We start from the raw sequence: 15,313 nt of genomic DNA, 5'->3' as shown, positions 1-15,313 counted from the left end.
TGGCAGTGGCAGATGACAGAGGGAAGGGCAACAGTCACAAACTGCAGCTTGAAATGTTCAGATTGAGCTTCAGGAAAATTTGTTTATCAGTAGAGCAGTGCAGAGAGATGGTAGGCTGTCTATCCTCAGTGCTTTCCAAAACATGAGGGGACAGTCACAGGTGACCTAATCTAGCATGATAATAGTCCTGCTCCAAGCAGGGAGGCCTTGCTTACTCCCTATGTCCCAAGAAAGAGCAGGAGAGACTGAACACTAAACCCTCTGCACTGGCTGAGAACTGATCAGATAAATCCAGCCAATCTAAGTGGGTGAACTGTTTCTGCAACAGAGGAAGATTAAAGCCATTATGAATTCAGCCCTGTCCCACCCAAGGGGAAATTTCTCCTCAACCACAAATTATGGCACTTGAACCTGGGCATAGGAGCAAGGCTTACCAGAAAACCACCAAAGACTTTCTGTACCCTCTCATGCACCGAACCATCTTTGACTGTCCCCAGGTGCAGCCCATCTCTGATGCTTCTGAGGAGGTCAGAAAAGGCCCAGAATACATTCAGCTCTGTGCATCAACTCCTGACTGGTTGTTGCAAGTTGCCAGCTGGAGGATGGGATTCAATTATACTCAGGATCTTGAGGTGAAGTATCGATCTTATGATTATCTTGAGGGCAATGCTGATAGTCCAGCTTTCCTCTGAGCCCACGAAGAAAGGGGTTAAGTACTGGTCACAGGGATCTGGAGCTTTGGAGACAGACAGAACCAACAGGATCTTACAGTACCACCCGTACAAGCGGCAGATGCAGAGCTCTGTCCGCCATCACGTTGTCACTGTGTTGCAGTAATGAATGGTAAGGGCATGCTGCCTCTTCCTGACACTTCTATTGTAAATGTCTGATGGAGGAAAAAGAGACTCTGATTTGCATATGCTGGGGTTGAATAGATAAGCAATCATCTTGAAAAATGAGTCTACGCACATATAAGCGCCCACGCACGTAGTTAAACCTTCTGACCAAGGAGAGATAAGCCTGATGCTGATTGTTTATGATCATGCAGTAAAATTTCTACAGAATTGTTTTTCTTGGATGAAAAACAGAAACAGCCACATTAACTCACTTCATTGTAATGCCCATTTTATTGTAATTATCTTGCAATTCTCTGAGCTTTCAGCATCTTGTTTTGGCATTATAAACACCTGTGCTTGCAAATCCTAGGCAACACAAATAAAAAGAACATCTTGTTACAGTAATATCTACAGAAAATGAGATTGGTGCAATATATGATACTTGCAGCTTTCCAGCTTCCTATGTCCATACACCAATAACATATAAAGGCTATTTATCTAAAGGGGTAAGTCTTTTTGTGTTCTTTATCAGTGTTCATATGTCACACGTGCACAGGGAGAAAGGATGGGCTAAGTGGTAACATGCTTGACTGGACCTTGGGGAAACAGTCATATTTTCCACACATTTCCTGTATGACTGAGCAATCCACTTAATCCTTCCATCTTCCCATCATCTATAGTGCACTACACCCATAATATCAAACAGTGAGAATAACTCCTGTTCCACAGGAATTGCATGCAGGCAATGCCAACTCTGATTGTACTTGGGACACAAGGATAGGTGGCTAAAGCCCCAACTAAGTGCATGTCTAACCCTTGAATAAGCTTTTAAAATCTCACTTTTTAGATACGCACTGTAGGTGGAATCATAGAATGGTTTGGGTTGGAAGGGACCACTTGTTACTAGTCTCCAGTTCAGAAGAGCACAACCCTGTGCTCCATAAAACAGGTGAAGGAAACAGAGGTGGTTTCCAAAAAATTATGATCAGAGAAATAATATTATCCTAATTTTTAGATAAGTGGCTGACATGCAGTTCCATTAAGAAGCTTGCCTGACATCAGATGAAGGGCCTGGAGTAGTGGTGGAAAGGTAACCTAGACCTCCTGAGCTCATCAGTGCTTTTAAGTACATACTGTCCTTTAAGAGAGGCATCCCAAGAATTTTGCATTGTCATAGGATTCAGGAGGGAACACTGTTCCTTCATTCGCCTTTGTTGACAATGCCAATAAAAATCAGAAGGAAATCCTCCTAAACACTCTTTAAGCTGAGGATTTGCATGAGTGGCAACTGGCCTATCCCATTATCATACCTAACACCTGGAAAAACAACTGTTGTTGCATCCCTGTAGCTGCTGGTATCACCACTCAGAGGAACAGAAGGGGTAGCATTGCAGAATGAGATTGTAATCAGATACACAGCTCTGAGATGGGCCTGGGAAGAGGCCTGAAGGATCAAGTGGCCCTGTTCCAAGATCACAGCAGCAGTTAGGTACACATTGGTAGAAGAATGCTGACAGGAAGTTGACCTCAATAACTTTCAGTACTTTATGATATAACTAGGCATTTTAGGGACTAACTCCTAGACTGTTTTAGTCTATGACAGGACAGATCTTATCCTGAAACAATCTGGACAAATTGGAAGAAAACAGCATGTAATATCTCTCTTTCCCCTAGAACAGGAGAAAAATGGTTGAGCCTCAGGTAATGGGAAACAACAGAGGCTTCAGTGTGTCAGGTCTGGGAGAGAGCATAGCCCACGACTTTTGTGCTGTGCCTTTAGAATCAAAGAGTTTTGTGGAAGTGGCTGTGGTGGAAAATATAAGAGAACTGAGATCTCACCACCTTTATGCACACTGCTCCAAGGTTGCACTGCCCTCGTGGTGACAAAATTTTCCTTAAGTTCAGCCTGAACAACTCAAGCCACAACTTGTGGCTGTTGCCCTTAGTTGCCACTACCAAGAAGAGCCTGACCCTGGGGCCTTCACAACTCCAGCTGAACAGCAAAGCCCAACACTGCATGCATGATTTCAGAGGGACAGAGTATTTCCTTGATTTGCTGGCCACACTTCTCCTAATGTATGTGGTTTCTTTAATTCCCAATAAGAGTGCCTTGCTGGCACATGTGCTCTAGGGGGTTTTCTTTTTGTTGTTTACTTTGTTACAAGGTAAGTTATTTGTCTTCAGGGGAATTACAGGAAGAATACTGGGTGACTGTTGGTACTTGAGTGATGTCACTTGTGTCCTCACCATGAGTGGATGGATCCCATATGACAAGTGCATTCTCAACCGAGTAAACTGACAGAACTTTAAAGTACTTCTTGTGTCACATTAGAGATTTTTCTACAAGAGATGTAGGATGATTTGGGACAGAGAAAGGACTGTTGTGACTGTGCACCTAGGACTGGAAGAAGCAAGGTCTTCCCAGAGCAAATACCTGAGTGAAAAAGGGGTTTTTTTTGTTGTGACCATGGTGAGCCCATGCATTATTGATTTGAGAAACTATGTGGTCACAGTGGGCAGAACTAGGTGGAAATAATTAAAGGCATTGCCAGGAATGGCTTAGGGTCCCAGCCTACTATAGGAATAATATTTCATTGTCTGCCTTTTGTTGCCTTTTAGCTTGAAATATAAGATCTGAGATTTTGATGAACAGGCCCTCTTAGGATGGAAAATATACGAAAAGGAGAAAAACACCTCCCCAGAATTTTGAGGAAACCTGAGGAGTCAGCTCTAGTCCATCTCACCTGGACACTTTAATGTCACATTCATTCTACTCATTCATCTTTACAGAAGAATATTTTCTGAGTCTTGAAAACCAAGGTGCCAGGATAAAACATGAGGTGCAGGCAACGTCCTCCATGCGACTGGAGGATGTTATCTCAGTTTGTATCCTTAGTGGTTGGGGCAACTTCCAGGAACAACTGGAGGTGTAAGGTGACGGTCTGCAAAAAGCGAGGGTGGCACTTGAAGCGAACCAGTGGGAAATAAAGAATGATGCCACTGAAAATGAAGGCGATGATGTAGAGGATCTCGATTTGGGGTTGATCAATGATGGGAGCTAACACCAGGTACACAGCTGCCATCAGCACAATTATGGGAATGATAATTGGTACCTGTGAAAGCAAAACAATCAGTGTAAAGACACATGTAATTCAGAGGCAATCTCTGTAAGCCTAGTCAGAAAGCATTTAAACTTGAATTTGAAGCCACCCTCCCTCAAAGTCTAAGAAAAATTACTGCTTTCAAACCAAGGAAATCTTTCCTCTAAATATAAACCATCAACAGATGCACAGATTCTGCAGGACATCAGCCATACCCTGTCAGTTGACATCAGCCATACATTGTTAGTTGACCTGAAACCTTCAGACATCAGCTGCTTCTAGTTAAGAAAAGAGCCAGGTCATCAAGCCAAAGGCTGAGCAGGCTGACATCTTTGATGGATTGGCTGGGAGAACTGTGGGAGTTCTATGCAGTGTATGAAACACTACTGCAGAAACAGAACTTCTTAAAGCCCATTCAGACAAGCTGGGTGAACATCCTTATCCAGCATCCTAATTTCAGGACAGAGCAGCAGAAGCCAGTGACTGGAAGGCCTAATGGAGCGCTGCTGCTCTTTGTGCTAAACCCTAAAGGACACTCAATATTGCTTTGCACAGCCTGTCCTCTAGTTCCTGGAGGAACCTCATAGTAACCAGGATGTTTGTTCAACTCAGGGAAAAGTCACTGTCTTTCCTTCATGGTCTCATGGATCCTATGTTCCTGGGATCTTTTCTGTAAAGATACTTCTCTCAGTCACTGAGGAAGCACTGCAGCTCAACCCGCTCATGGCGTCAGAGGGCAAAACACGTAACTCCTGATCTCCTTCCCCTGTTTTGTGGGGAACAAACCGGCCCCCTGGCCATCTCAAAGGACTTGGAGCATTCTACCTGAGTTATTTTTTCTCTGCAAGACTCTTACACCTGGACTACCCTCTGAAGAGTGTGACCAGAGTCTGAGAGCATAAGCAGGTGGTTGCATTGTTATCAAAATCATCCTTCATTTACCTTTTAAATCTTTTAGAAAAAAAGAGGATATGGTAGACATATTTTCCATAGCGAGGGGGCAGTGCATTATTAACTTATCAAAACTGAGAATTCAGCCTTGACTTATGCCTGTATATCCACACCACCTCACCCCTCTTGGTGACTTTGCTGAGACAGAACTTGAAAATAAAAAAAAAAAAAGTACAACCACATTAAATCTGTAAGCAACCAGTGCTCACTCTTTTCTCATAATGTTTTCTTAGTTATTTGGGCAATATAGGAAAAGGGGTTGAGGGGTTTATGTTATTACTTCACCTTGTAAGATCTTGGCAGTTCTGGTTTCTTGATTTTTAAATACAGGAGCCCAGAAATAGTCATACCATAGAAAAGCCATGCTATAAAACTGGAATAAAAAGAAAAAATAGAGAGCGTTACATCTGGGGTGAGATCATCCAGGAATGTCAGGCCTGCCTTGCAGATCCCAGATGTTCATGCCTCCAGTTAAAAAGGAGAATATTGATATAAATTTAGTAGTTCTTGCATTCATTTCCTTTGCAACATAAACAAGAACTTTGGAATTATCTGAATATTACAGATTTATTTCAATATGAGGATGAATCACATCCAGTTAAGTCTATAGTGACAGAAGCATTCATGCATTGCAAAAATGCTGGTTCCCAAGCTCTTTCTTTTCTTTCTTTCCTCCTCCTCTCCCCAGTATTGGTTAGAAAGTAACAGCCCAGGCTTAAAAAAATATTGAAAGAAAATATTCATAAAACAATATAAAACCCAGGAGCACAGGGGATGCAAACAGAAACGTTACACACACATACCTGAAAAAGTTCACGATACTGGTGAAGTTTCCTGATATTATCATTATTAAAGACATCACAGATGTATACATGAGTGCAGGGGAGGGTGTGAGGCGTCGCACATGAGCCATAGACAGAATGTCTGGCTGAAAGACAAAGCAAAACCGTGTATCATCATATCATGTACTCAGAGGTCCTTACTCATCCCCTCAGCCGCTGGTGGGAGCTCTGCCCGCAGCCAGAGCCACTTGTAACCAGCAAATAAGCATCATATAAAAGCAATTCAGCTCCAAGGAGTGTAAACACAGAAATCTCCCTCGAGGGTATTTTTATTGTGTCTTACTGATTTCATATGAAATATGCTCAGTTTGGGGAGGCAAAACAAGGTTTTCAAACTACCGATGTGACAGACTAAGGCTGAGTCAAATTAGAGCTTCCTGGCCCTCATCAGAACCTTGTGCATGGTCCCACTCTTCTGCCCCTTGCCATGTCTCTCTGGGACTTGACTTCCCTTGGGATGACTGGAAAATAAGACAAGGACTACTCCTGAAACATTTATGTAACTAACTTCAATTTAGATTAGGTTTTGTTTCAGAACACTAAGAGGACTAGTAGCCTCTTTATTGTTTGTTTCATTGGAAAGTTTAATGAGAAAGGCTGTTTTCTTTTCTTTTTTATATTTAATTTTTAATTCCTAACTAAAATATGCAACAACTTCTGCTAGAGCTGAGTGCCTGAGAAATGGCATAAGCATTCATCTCTTAGCCTGGTATGGTCAAATGTGAACTGCTTAGCACAGAGCTTGCCGTGATACAGCAGGCACTGTCCTCAGTGAGAGAAGCTGTAGAACCAGCAACCACCGAAACCAGTAACCACTGAAACCAGTAACCACCAGTCCAGTCATCTCCACCAACCTGGTCATTCATATACATAAAAGATTCCCTGCTATGAACCAGGAGTGGAGCTGGTGTGGAATCACAGACCTATGGAATGGTTTGGGTTGGAAGAGACCTTAAAGGCCATCTAATTCCAAGCCCCCTGACATGGGCAGACACTTTTCACTTCACCAGGTAGCTCAGAGCCCCATCCAACCTGGCCTTGAGCACTTCGAGGGATGGGGCATCCAAGCATCTCTGGGCAACCTATTCCAATACCTTTGCACCTGAGAGCAGAAATGCCAGATGATGTGGGTAGGAAGGACCAAAAAAACAGAGAGGTCCTGGAGGAACACAATATGCCTGCTCAAAACAGAGGAGGACAAATGCAACTCAGTCTTTTTTCTCCTCTTTTTGGAGAAGTGTGTTGGTAGTTGTAGGTGGTATACCTGTGAGTGAGGGGGTCCATATCAGCAGCTGGAATGGGGCAGCAATCTCAGGGGCTTGTATGCCCAGGTACCAGCAGCTGGGAGACTGGGATGCAAGGGCAGCTACTGGGCAAATTGAATGTCTGAGCCCAGCTGCTGGAGGGACCATATTGTACAAATGTTTCTATATATATTTCCCCCTAACAGGCCCCTAAACAGCCAGAGAGGGGAACAACATGGGGTTCTCGGTGCTGTTAGTGTTTGTGTGTGTTGTGTGTCTGTACATGTGCCCTGCTGTCTGGGTGTGTGTATGTGTGTACATATATAGGTTTTATACCTGTGTTTGTGTGTGTGTGCCTACTGGGAATACATGCTGAAATTACTGGCTGGACCAGGGAGGAGGGAGCCGCAGCAGCCTCATCTCTGCTGGGCTACCAGATTTGGCCCCACCTAACAAAACCAATGATAAACCCCAGATAGGGGAGATGTAAGGCTTGGTGTCACCTCATAATTGCTATGAAGCTTGAAGAGCAGATATCCTGTGTTGCATCGGAGCTGGTCTACCCACGAGAAGGCTGAAACATCCCTGAGACCAGCCCATGTAGTCAGTATAGCATGCAAAGGCAGCTGGGCTTCCTTCCCAGTGCAAGCAAGGGTGCCTTGCAACACACAAGCATGGCCAGGTTCCCTCTCTTCACAAGTACATTGGCTAAGTCGCCCCCAGCCTGTGCCCTGTCCTCCAACGCAGCAGTATTTCAGTGTTTCATTTTGAAGCTGTTCTTAAAATTCAGGCTAGATGTGAATATGTGTCTTTTTGAAAGCACTTGACTGGAGCAGAAAGCCCAGAGACAACATATACACTACATTTGAAAAAGATGGGGGTTAAAGTCTTTGAGCAAGGAACCCCTGAAGAGCTATCACTCTGACAGCTGAACAAACACAGTGTTTTCCACTCTGCTTTAGTGTCACAAGAAGGTAAAGCTGCTCAAAGCAAGGCAGACCCCTTTATTTTGTGCTTACCATGTGGCCTTCCCTCGCAGCGATGTAGCACACGCGGCCTCCGCTGAAGAACGTGCCGTTCGACGAACCAAACGTGGACAGTGCCACCGACAGGGACATGAGCCATGCCCAGCTGCCCAGGACTTTGTCTCTGAGGTGGGAAAGAGTTCGCAGCATAAGATACACTTCGTAGATGTATGAAATATTCACTGTAGAACCAGTTTTCTTCCCTCAGTTACACTTACTGAATTTTTTTTTGAAGTCTTTTAAAATGATTTTAAATCTTCTTCCAGTTCCTATAGTATTTAGTGACTAATAAGTTTGTCTTGTCCAGGAAAGACAGCTTTTCTTTGTGTCTGGTGTGTATATATCTACATCTGTCCACAGTGCAATGGGGTACAAAGCTGTCATAAGAGGAAACCCCCCATTTTTATGTACTGATGCTGTGGCAAAAAGCCTGGAGATACTGCTATCACAGCCAACAATATTAGCTTGGAAATCACAGGAAAACTGTTCCCATCACACCAGAAGAAATATTCTGCATTATAACCTCTTCCCCAATATGCATAAGAATTTAATCCTTTAATCCTATATGTACCTATTTCTGCTACTCTGTGAATCAGACTTAAGCCAAAGCAATGGTTTGAATTCCAGAAGTTTGTTTCTACAACATGTTCAGACATTTGTGGTTTGCTTTCTCTGTAACAGAAGAAGTAGCAGGGGTACAGAGTTCAAGGTAAACATATGGAAGATATGATAATCTTCTCACCTGAAAGTGAAGATTGTCATCTGGAATGAAGCAGCATGAAGAGTATTAATTGAGTAATAAATGTTGGCGTTTGGGGTAATTATCACATACATGTATATACACATACACAAACAAACTCACTGTTCATCTAACTGGCAAAAATCCAAAACTCAAAAGTTTTTTAGAGCACTTTATATTTCCATTGAACTGTATGTCTTTGAGCCATCAGTATTCTTTTTTAGTATCAACTCTTTCAGATGTTGAAAAAATCAAGATCTCAGCTTTCCAAAATCATAGCAGGAGCTTATCTACCACAATAATTTTAAAAATGTAGCTTAGAAACTTAATATCTGGATTATGCTCCTTTGAGCTTCAAGTTATTAAGCTTGAATACTTAATACTTAATACTTGCAACAAACAGAACTAAAATGTTTCCCTTTTTAAATGATGGAATCTGGCCATCTCCTATAATCATGCAATTCCATAACCACAAGATATCAAGGGAAAACAACATACATCACAAAATTAATAATGAAATCTTTAGCAATTGTGTACTTCGCATTTATGAGATTGGTTCTTTACTGTTTTGACCCTGGAAATGAAGTACAGGGGCTACTGCAAGCAGCTTCTTACAAGCAAACTGAGACCTGCAGTTGCTGTTAAATCACTGTCATCAAAGAAATGCTGCAGAGAGTTTCCTGAGCCCCTCCTGTGGCTGCACCTCTCACCACAGAACAATGTTTCTCTCTGGCAGTTTTCTTCTTATATGGGGAATAAATGCATTTAAATGTGACAAGTCTGGCTTCATTATACTCCTCCCATGCTTTGTTAATGGCCTGAATAGCTGCATCTCTTGCTTGAGCCACGGCCATTAGCCTCTCCTCAGCATCTGGCTACCTACCTGTACACTCCAGGCTTTTGAGTTCCCCCCTTTCTGGTTGCTAGTTCAATATTTCTTCCTGAATTGTGCTCTTGGGTGAAAAGGTTAATCAGGCAGGAAAAGGAGATGTGTTAAAAAGGAGGAAGCTCACAAATAACTTGTTAATCAGGAATGATGGGAAAGGAAGTGCAGCGAAAGTTCATGACACTGCAGCTTAGTGAGGCTTTGCAACATGCTCAAACAAAGCACTAGATCTTTAAAAGCTCCTATTTATAATGACATGAAAGGCTATTAGAGAACACATCCAGCAAGAGCCCAGTCAGATCTTCAAGCTGGAAATCTTGTGAAAAGCACAAAGAAGCAAAGCTGCTGCTGCTGACTCTTTAGGAAGAGGATGAGCAGCAACATAATCTGTGGATATACCATGTCATCACTTCTGCCAGACAACTCATTTAGGCCTATCAGAAATTCTGTGTCTTTGGAAATATTTAGACTAAGGCTGGATGTTCTGGTGAAAGATCATTGATGATGCCTACATCTCTCATGATGGTCCCTTCCTTCTCTTCCTAAATTCCTTGTCTTGCATGCAGACTGTTTGATATCACCAAACGCTTCAGGTTGATGGAAGATACAAACAGTTTCTGTGCAGCTCTGGCAGAGCACAAGCCCATTAAAGTTACAGTTACCAAGATTACCCAATCCGTGTATAACACTTCCCAAAGGTGGTGTAGAGATCTGTGTCATTTTCTATTTCCCCACATATGGAGAAACTGAACCAAAAGGCTCTGCTCTGCTTTAATTTCCAGGTGCCAAGTGGACAGGATTCACCCAGTTGGCTCCTATCTCACTCCCAACCCACTGCCTCTGCATTAGCAGGGCAGCACATTGCCCTCTCCATTTCTATGGAGATACCTAAAATGTGGAGCATCTACCAGTCCTCAGGTCTGGATATGTGCCATCACTGCATTCCCAGTGCCTATGGGGAGATGCTCCTGGTATGCCCCTCAGCTCTTCTTTATGGACACTTCCCACAGGATGAAACATAAGCTGGATGGGAGCCACAGGTTTCCAGTGTGAATAAATGGGAACGAGGAGTAAGGGGTGTGCCATCTTGGCAGCCTTGATGCCTTGAAGACCATGGCCAGATGGGGCTGGTCAGCCTTGGCCTTCGGTGGGGGAAGGCCATACATTGCTCTGTAGTTGACAGAGCTGGGACACGCAGCCTGCTTCATAGAACCATAAACTCATAGAATCATAAACTCATAGAATCATAAACTCATAGAATGGTTTGGGTTGCAAAGGACCTAACAGATCATCCAGTTTCAACCCCCCTGCCATGGGCAGGGACACCTCCTACTAGACCAGGTTGCACAAAGCCCCATCCAAACTGGCCTTGAACACTTTCAGGGATGGGGCATCCACATCGTCTTTGGGCAACCTGTTCCAGTGTCTCACCACCCTCACAGTAAAGAATTTCTTCCTTATAACTAATCTAAATCTACCCTCTGTCAGCTTAAAGCTATTCCTCTTGTCCTATCACTACAGGCCCTTGTGAAAAGTCACTCTCCAGCTCTCTTGTAGCCCCTGTAGGTACTGGAAGGTGCTATAAAGCCTCACCAGTGTCTTGACTTCTCCAGGCTGAACAACCCCAGCTCTCAGCCTGTCTTCAAAGGAGAGGTGCTCCAGCCTTCTCATCATCTTTCCTCTTCATTGTCTTCCCTATAAACCTGGCCTGACTGATGTTCCTGGCCTGACCATTGAAGTACTACCATTTCTTTGGGGAATCTCCTAAATCTCCTGAAACTCAGGAGAGAATCAATATTCCACTGGGCTGCGTTGGTTGTGTTGCCACACGCAGAGCTCACCCCCAAGTGACGGCCACAGCTCCTGAAGACAGCAGTTCAGAGGGAGTCATGGCTGCTAAGTAGCTCACGTTCACCAGCAAATACAGGCACGTAACCAAGGGAATGGCAATCATCACAGCTCTGGGAAGGGTCACCTGGAAAAGGGGTGACAGCAGTGTTAGGTGCAGCACATTTATGCCTGCAATGGGCTTTTTTTGCTTGTTTTGTTTTTGCCACCGCCCACGTCTCTCATTCAAATTCCTTCACTTCCTAAGCTTTTCCACAGAACAAGACTTAGATCCAGATTCACATGGCAGTTTTTACACCAGCTCCCAAAGATGTCAGGCTGTAAGGTTGTACATTTCCAAAGTTAGTCTAAAAAAGCCCACAACCAACCAAAATAAATCAAACAAAAAGAACCCACCAAATCTTATTAAAAAGATTTTGGCTCATAGCTACCCAAGATGTCTGTTGCATACTTTTTGATTATTTTAATATTGATTAGTGTGTTATGTGTCCTGCTGTGCTGCATCTTCCCATGAACATTGCACTGCCGTGAATGAAGTTCCAGAGTGTGTTGTATCACATTTAACTCCTCTACAGTTTAAATCAAAGCTGGGTTTTGATCTCAAAATCTCAAAAAGGATTTGCTCTAGGAGGGAAATATTTTATTTTTCTTATTAACAGGATGCTATCTTAGAACACCATAGACTTATTTTAAGACTCAATAAAATCAACTAACACTGTCTTATGCAATTGAAAATACTGGGAAAAAGCAACTGTATACATCTAAGAACCTGAAATATCAATTTTTGCATTCCCCAACCCCACCATAGGACAAGATAGAGCAATTCCTAATGTCCTCTGCAAGGGCCTGAGTATCATTGCACACGATCCTATGGGAGACAGTGCAACGTGACCCTGCGATCTTTGCTGCCATTTAGGATAATATTTAACTGTGTATTTTCATTTAATCTGTAGGATCTTGTGTGCTGCACTGGTAGAAAGCACATTCTCTACACTCTGCACTAACACAGCTCTTTCCAAAATAAGAGTTGTTCACTGCTGTACTGTCTGATCTGTGAAAATAGGTAATATGGCACAGAAAAGACTCATGTGAGATGTAAGCAAGCTACTTCAGTGCCTATAGCATGGACTGAACACATGCCAAAAAAGTAGATGTTTAAAGGCAAGGATCATTCAAAGAGTTAGATTCTCTCTCCAGCAAGACTTGGCTTGTTCAAAGCTGCCCCTCCATGCAATGGGGAGAGATAAAGTGGTTTTCTGATGCATACATTATGGATCAAGTCTTTTATGTGGTGTTGAGGATCCTTTATGGATTATAGTAGTGAGTACTTTTCTGAATAAATCTAGACGTCTACAGTCTAAACACTAAGACAAAACTTCATCCCCAAAACATCCAAGTGCTGCCTAATAGTTTTTTTGCAGTCAATGGGGTATTTTAGGGCTTTCATAGAATCACAAGATGGTTTGGATTGAAAGGGACCTTAAAAATTATCTAGCTCCAACCCCCATGCCGTGAGCAGGGGCACCTTGAACTATACCAGGTTGCTCAGAGCCCCATCTAACCTGGCCTTGAGCACTTCCAGGAATGGGGCATCCACAACTTCTCTGGGCAACTGGTGCCAGTGCCTCACCATCCTCACTGTAAATCCCCTGATTACCCCTCTTAAAAGATTCATAGATAGAATCAAACATATTAACAGCAGCATTGAGTAAGTAAAGCCCATCTCATTCACTCACCTCAGGCTTCTTCAGTTCTTCAGTTACATAGTTCAGGTTGTTCCACCCATCATAGGACCAGAGTCCCTGGTAAAATGCCACTCCAACTGCCCCAATACGCGCATTCGTGCCTTGAAAGCCATTCTGAAAACTCTGAGTTTGTCCCTTGGCAAGGAGCACCAGTCCACCCACCACGATCACCAACAAAGCCATGAGTTTGGCAGCTGTAAAAATGTTCATAACAGACGTCGCCAGCCTCACATTGAGACAGTTGATGATAGTTAAAAGCAGGATGCAGGCAGCAGCTGTGCATTTGATGACAACCTGTGGAGAGGAACATCCTGGGTAGAACGGCGCAACAGCGTATTCTGCAAAGCTCAGACAGACAGCTGCCAAACCAGCTGGTCTCACCAGGATGACAGAAGTGTAGGCGAAAAGGAAAGCAGGAAAAGAACCAAAAATCCTCAAAATGTAAATATATTCTCCTCCAGACTCTTTAATTATGGTTCCAAGCTCAGCATACGACAAGGCTCCAAACACGGCCAGGAGACCACATGCTGCCCAGATAAGCAGGCTGCTGGCAGGGTTCCCCATATGATGTAGTACCCACTCAGGGGACATAAATATCCCCGAGCCTATCATTGTGCCTGCAATTAATGACACTCCGCTAATCAGGCCGACCTCTTGCTTCAGTCTTAACTTCTCCTTCCCTTCACTCAGATTTGTGGATGAATGAGGTGGATCTGTTGTCTTCCTTTCCCTCATTGTGGAAATGTGAGGAGATGTTGTTGTTAGGAGAGAATATGAAAAAAGACTAAGGCATTTGAATAAGGACTGTTTCAAGCTTTAAGGTTTAGTTAATAATTACAAAAGTCACGCTGAACGCTGTCAAGACATATAAACTTATCTTCTGCATTTCACATTCTTTCATTACCCATCTTATCTTGGTAATTTATTATGGTTCAGATTCTGCCAAGTTTGATTATCTCTGAATCTCACTGCAATCCAGCACCACCTCAGAATCAGTCAGCACCTTACTGGACTGTGTCCCTGGTTATCTCTCCTTCAAATTATGCTTCAAATGGCATCTGAAATAAGGGTCAGGTAAGCAAAGTCCCCATGCAAATCTGTGCTTCATTCTTTGTTTAAAAGTCAATGTTCAAGCACCTGCTTCAGCACTCAATCATACTTTCATTCTCCACTATAATGTGATCAAACAAACAAGTCTGCCAGCCAGCATACTATGGCTTTGCTCAACCAGAAACATTTCCAGTGTCTCAATCAAAGACACAGAAATATTTTGCAAAAAACAGCCCAGAGACTGTTTTTCTGCACAGTAGTAGGGGGCGATTTGAGCTTTCCCAATTTTAGAAAGTGCATGAGGAGAAGAGTGAAAAGGCTGTAATTACATTTTTCCAGGGCCTTTTTGCTATCATACATGAGGGGTGCACACTCTTACCAGACCTCAGTCTTCAGAACACTTTGTCACAGCTCATCAAACACACATTTCAATGCACACCTGAGAGAAACACAGCACAAGCTTTTGGAGATGCCTCTGACACCTTCTTAGATATCTAACACATAAAATTCCAGACTTTGAGGTGGGTTCTGCTGTAAATCTATTGTTACAGTGCATGAGGGTGCAGTTTGTGATCTGTGATATGTATGAAGTATTGAGCGGAAGGGAATTTCCACACGGATTCCTTTGAACTAAACTTTACTGGAGAGTTACTGTCCTTGGTGGTCTCTTGCAAACTTCTGTTGTGATAAGTACCAGAAAACAGGAGAGAGACCTTCCTCTGCCCTTCATGGCAACAACAGACCTTGAATCTTTGAAACTATCTGTCCTCCTCAAACATTTGAGCTAAAAAAAGCGTGACTATAAACAGAGCAGTATTTTTATTGTTTGTCTAAAAATTCCTTCTAAATCATTTAGACTTCTCTTTCCTTGCCTTTTTTGAAAAAAAATCATCTCACTGGCTTTCCAGTTCTCTGCAAGAAGAGTCCAAGATAACTCTTGGACCCTTAACAAAACTCATGGCTCCACATGAAAAACAGCATACACAGGTCACATCATTTCTCATGCTAAGGCAAATAAAGTTACTCAAATTTTACCTCCATGTTGA

The 15,313-nt window shown here is 43.0% G+C and overlaps 1 protein-coding gene across 2 annotated transcripts; it reads right to left on the bottom strand.

Moving 5' to 3' along the window:
* Positions 1 to 701: 701 nt before the first annotated feature.
* Positions 702 to 14,077, bottom strand: LOC135412151 (b(0,+)-type amino acid transporter 1-like). 2 transcript variants are annotated; one of them, XM_064650622.1, is made up of 7 exons: positions 13,869 to 14,075; positions 13,209 to 13,511; positions 11,466 to 11,599; positions 7,994 to 8,123; positions 5,692 to 5,816; positions 5,174 to 5,261; positions 1,106 to 3,949 (listed from the first exon to the last, which is right to left on the bottom strand). In XM_064650622.1, exons 1-7 carry the CDS (start codon positions 13,950 to 13,952, stop codon positions 3,716 to 3,718), a joined length of 1,098 nt encoding a protein of 365 aa, XP_064506692.1. In that variant the 5' UTR covers positions 13,953 to 14,075; the 3' UTR covers positions 1,106 to 3,715. The 2 variants fall into 2 exon arrangements, with proteins under 2 accessions (XP_064506691.1, XP_064506692.1); XM_064650621.1 differs by having other exon boundaries at positions 702 to 3,949; positions 13,209 to 14,077.
* Between the last annotated feature and the right edge of the window lie 1,236 nt (positions 14,078 to 15,313).

The sequence above is a fragment of the Pseudopipra pipra genome, chromosome 3 (assembly GCF_036250125.1).
Source record: "Pseudopipra pipra isolate bDixPip1 chromosome 3, bDixPip1.hap1, whole genome shotgun sequence".
NCBI lineage: Eukaryota > Metazoa > Chordata > Aves > Passeriformes > Pipridae > Pseudopipra > Pseudopipra pipra.
The sequence above is the reverse complement of the archived record's forward strand: the minus strand, read 5'-3'. Positions and strand labels throughout refer to the sequence as shown.

Bases quoted from the DNA above. Each gene is read 5' to 3' on its own strand.
- LOC135412151 (XM_064650621.1), bottom strand. From the start codon at position 13,952: ATGAGGGAAAGGAAGACAACAGATCCACCTCATTCATCCACAAATCTG. The intron at 11,600-13,208 runs GTGAGTGAATGA...CCCCTTTTCCAG, and splicing joins AAGAACTGAAGAAGCCTGAG to GTGACCCTTCCCAGAGCTGT. The intron at 5,817-7,993 runs GTAAGCACAAAA...TTTGTCTTTCAG, and splicing joins CTGCGAGGGAAGGCCACATG to CCAGACATTCTGTCTATGGC.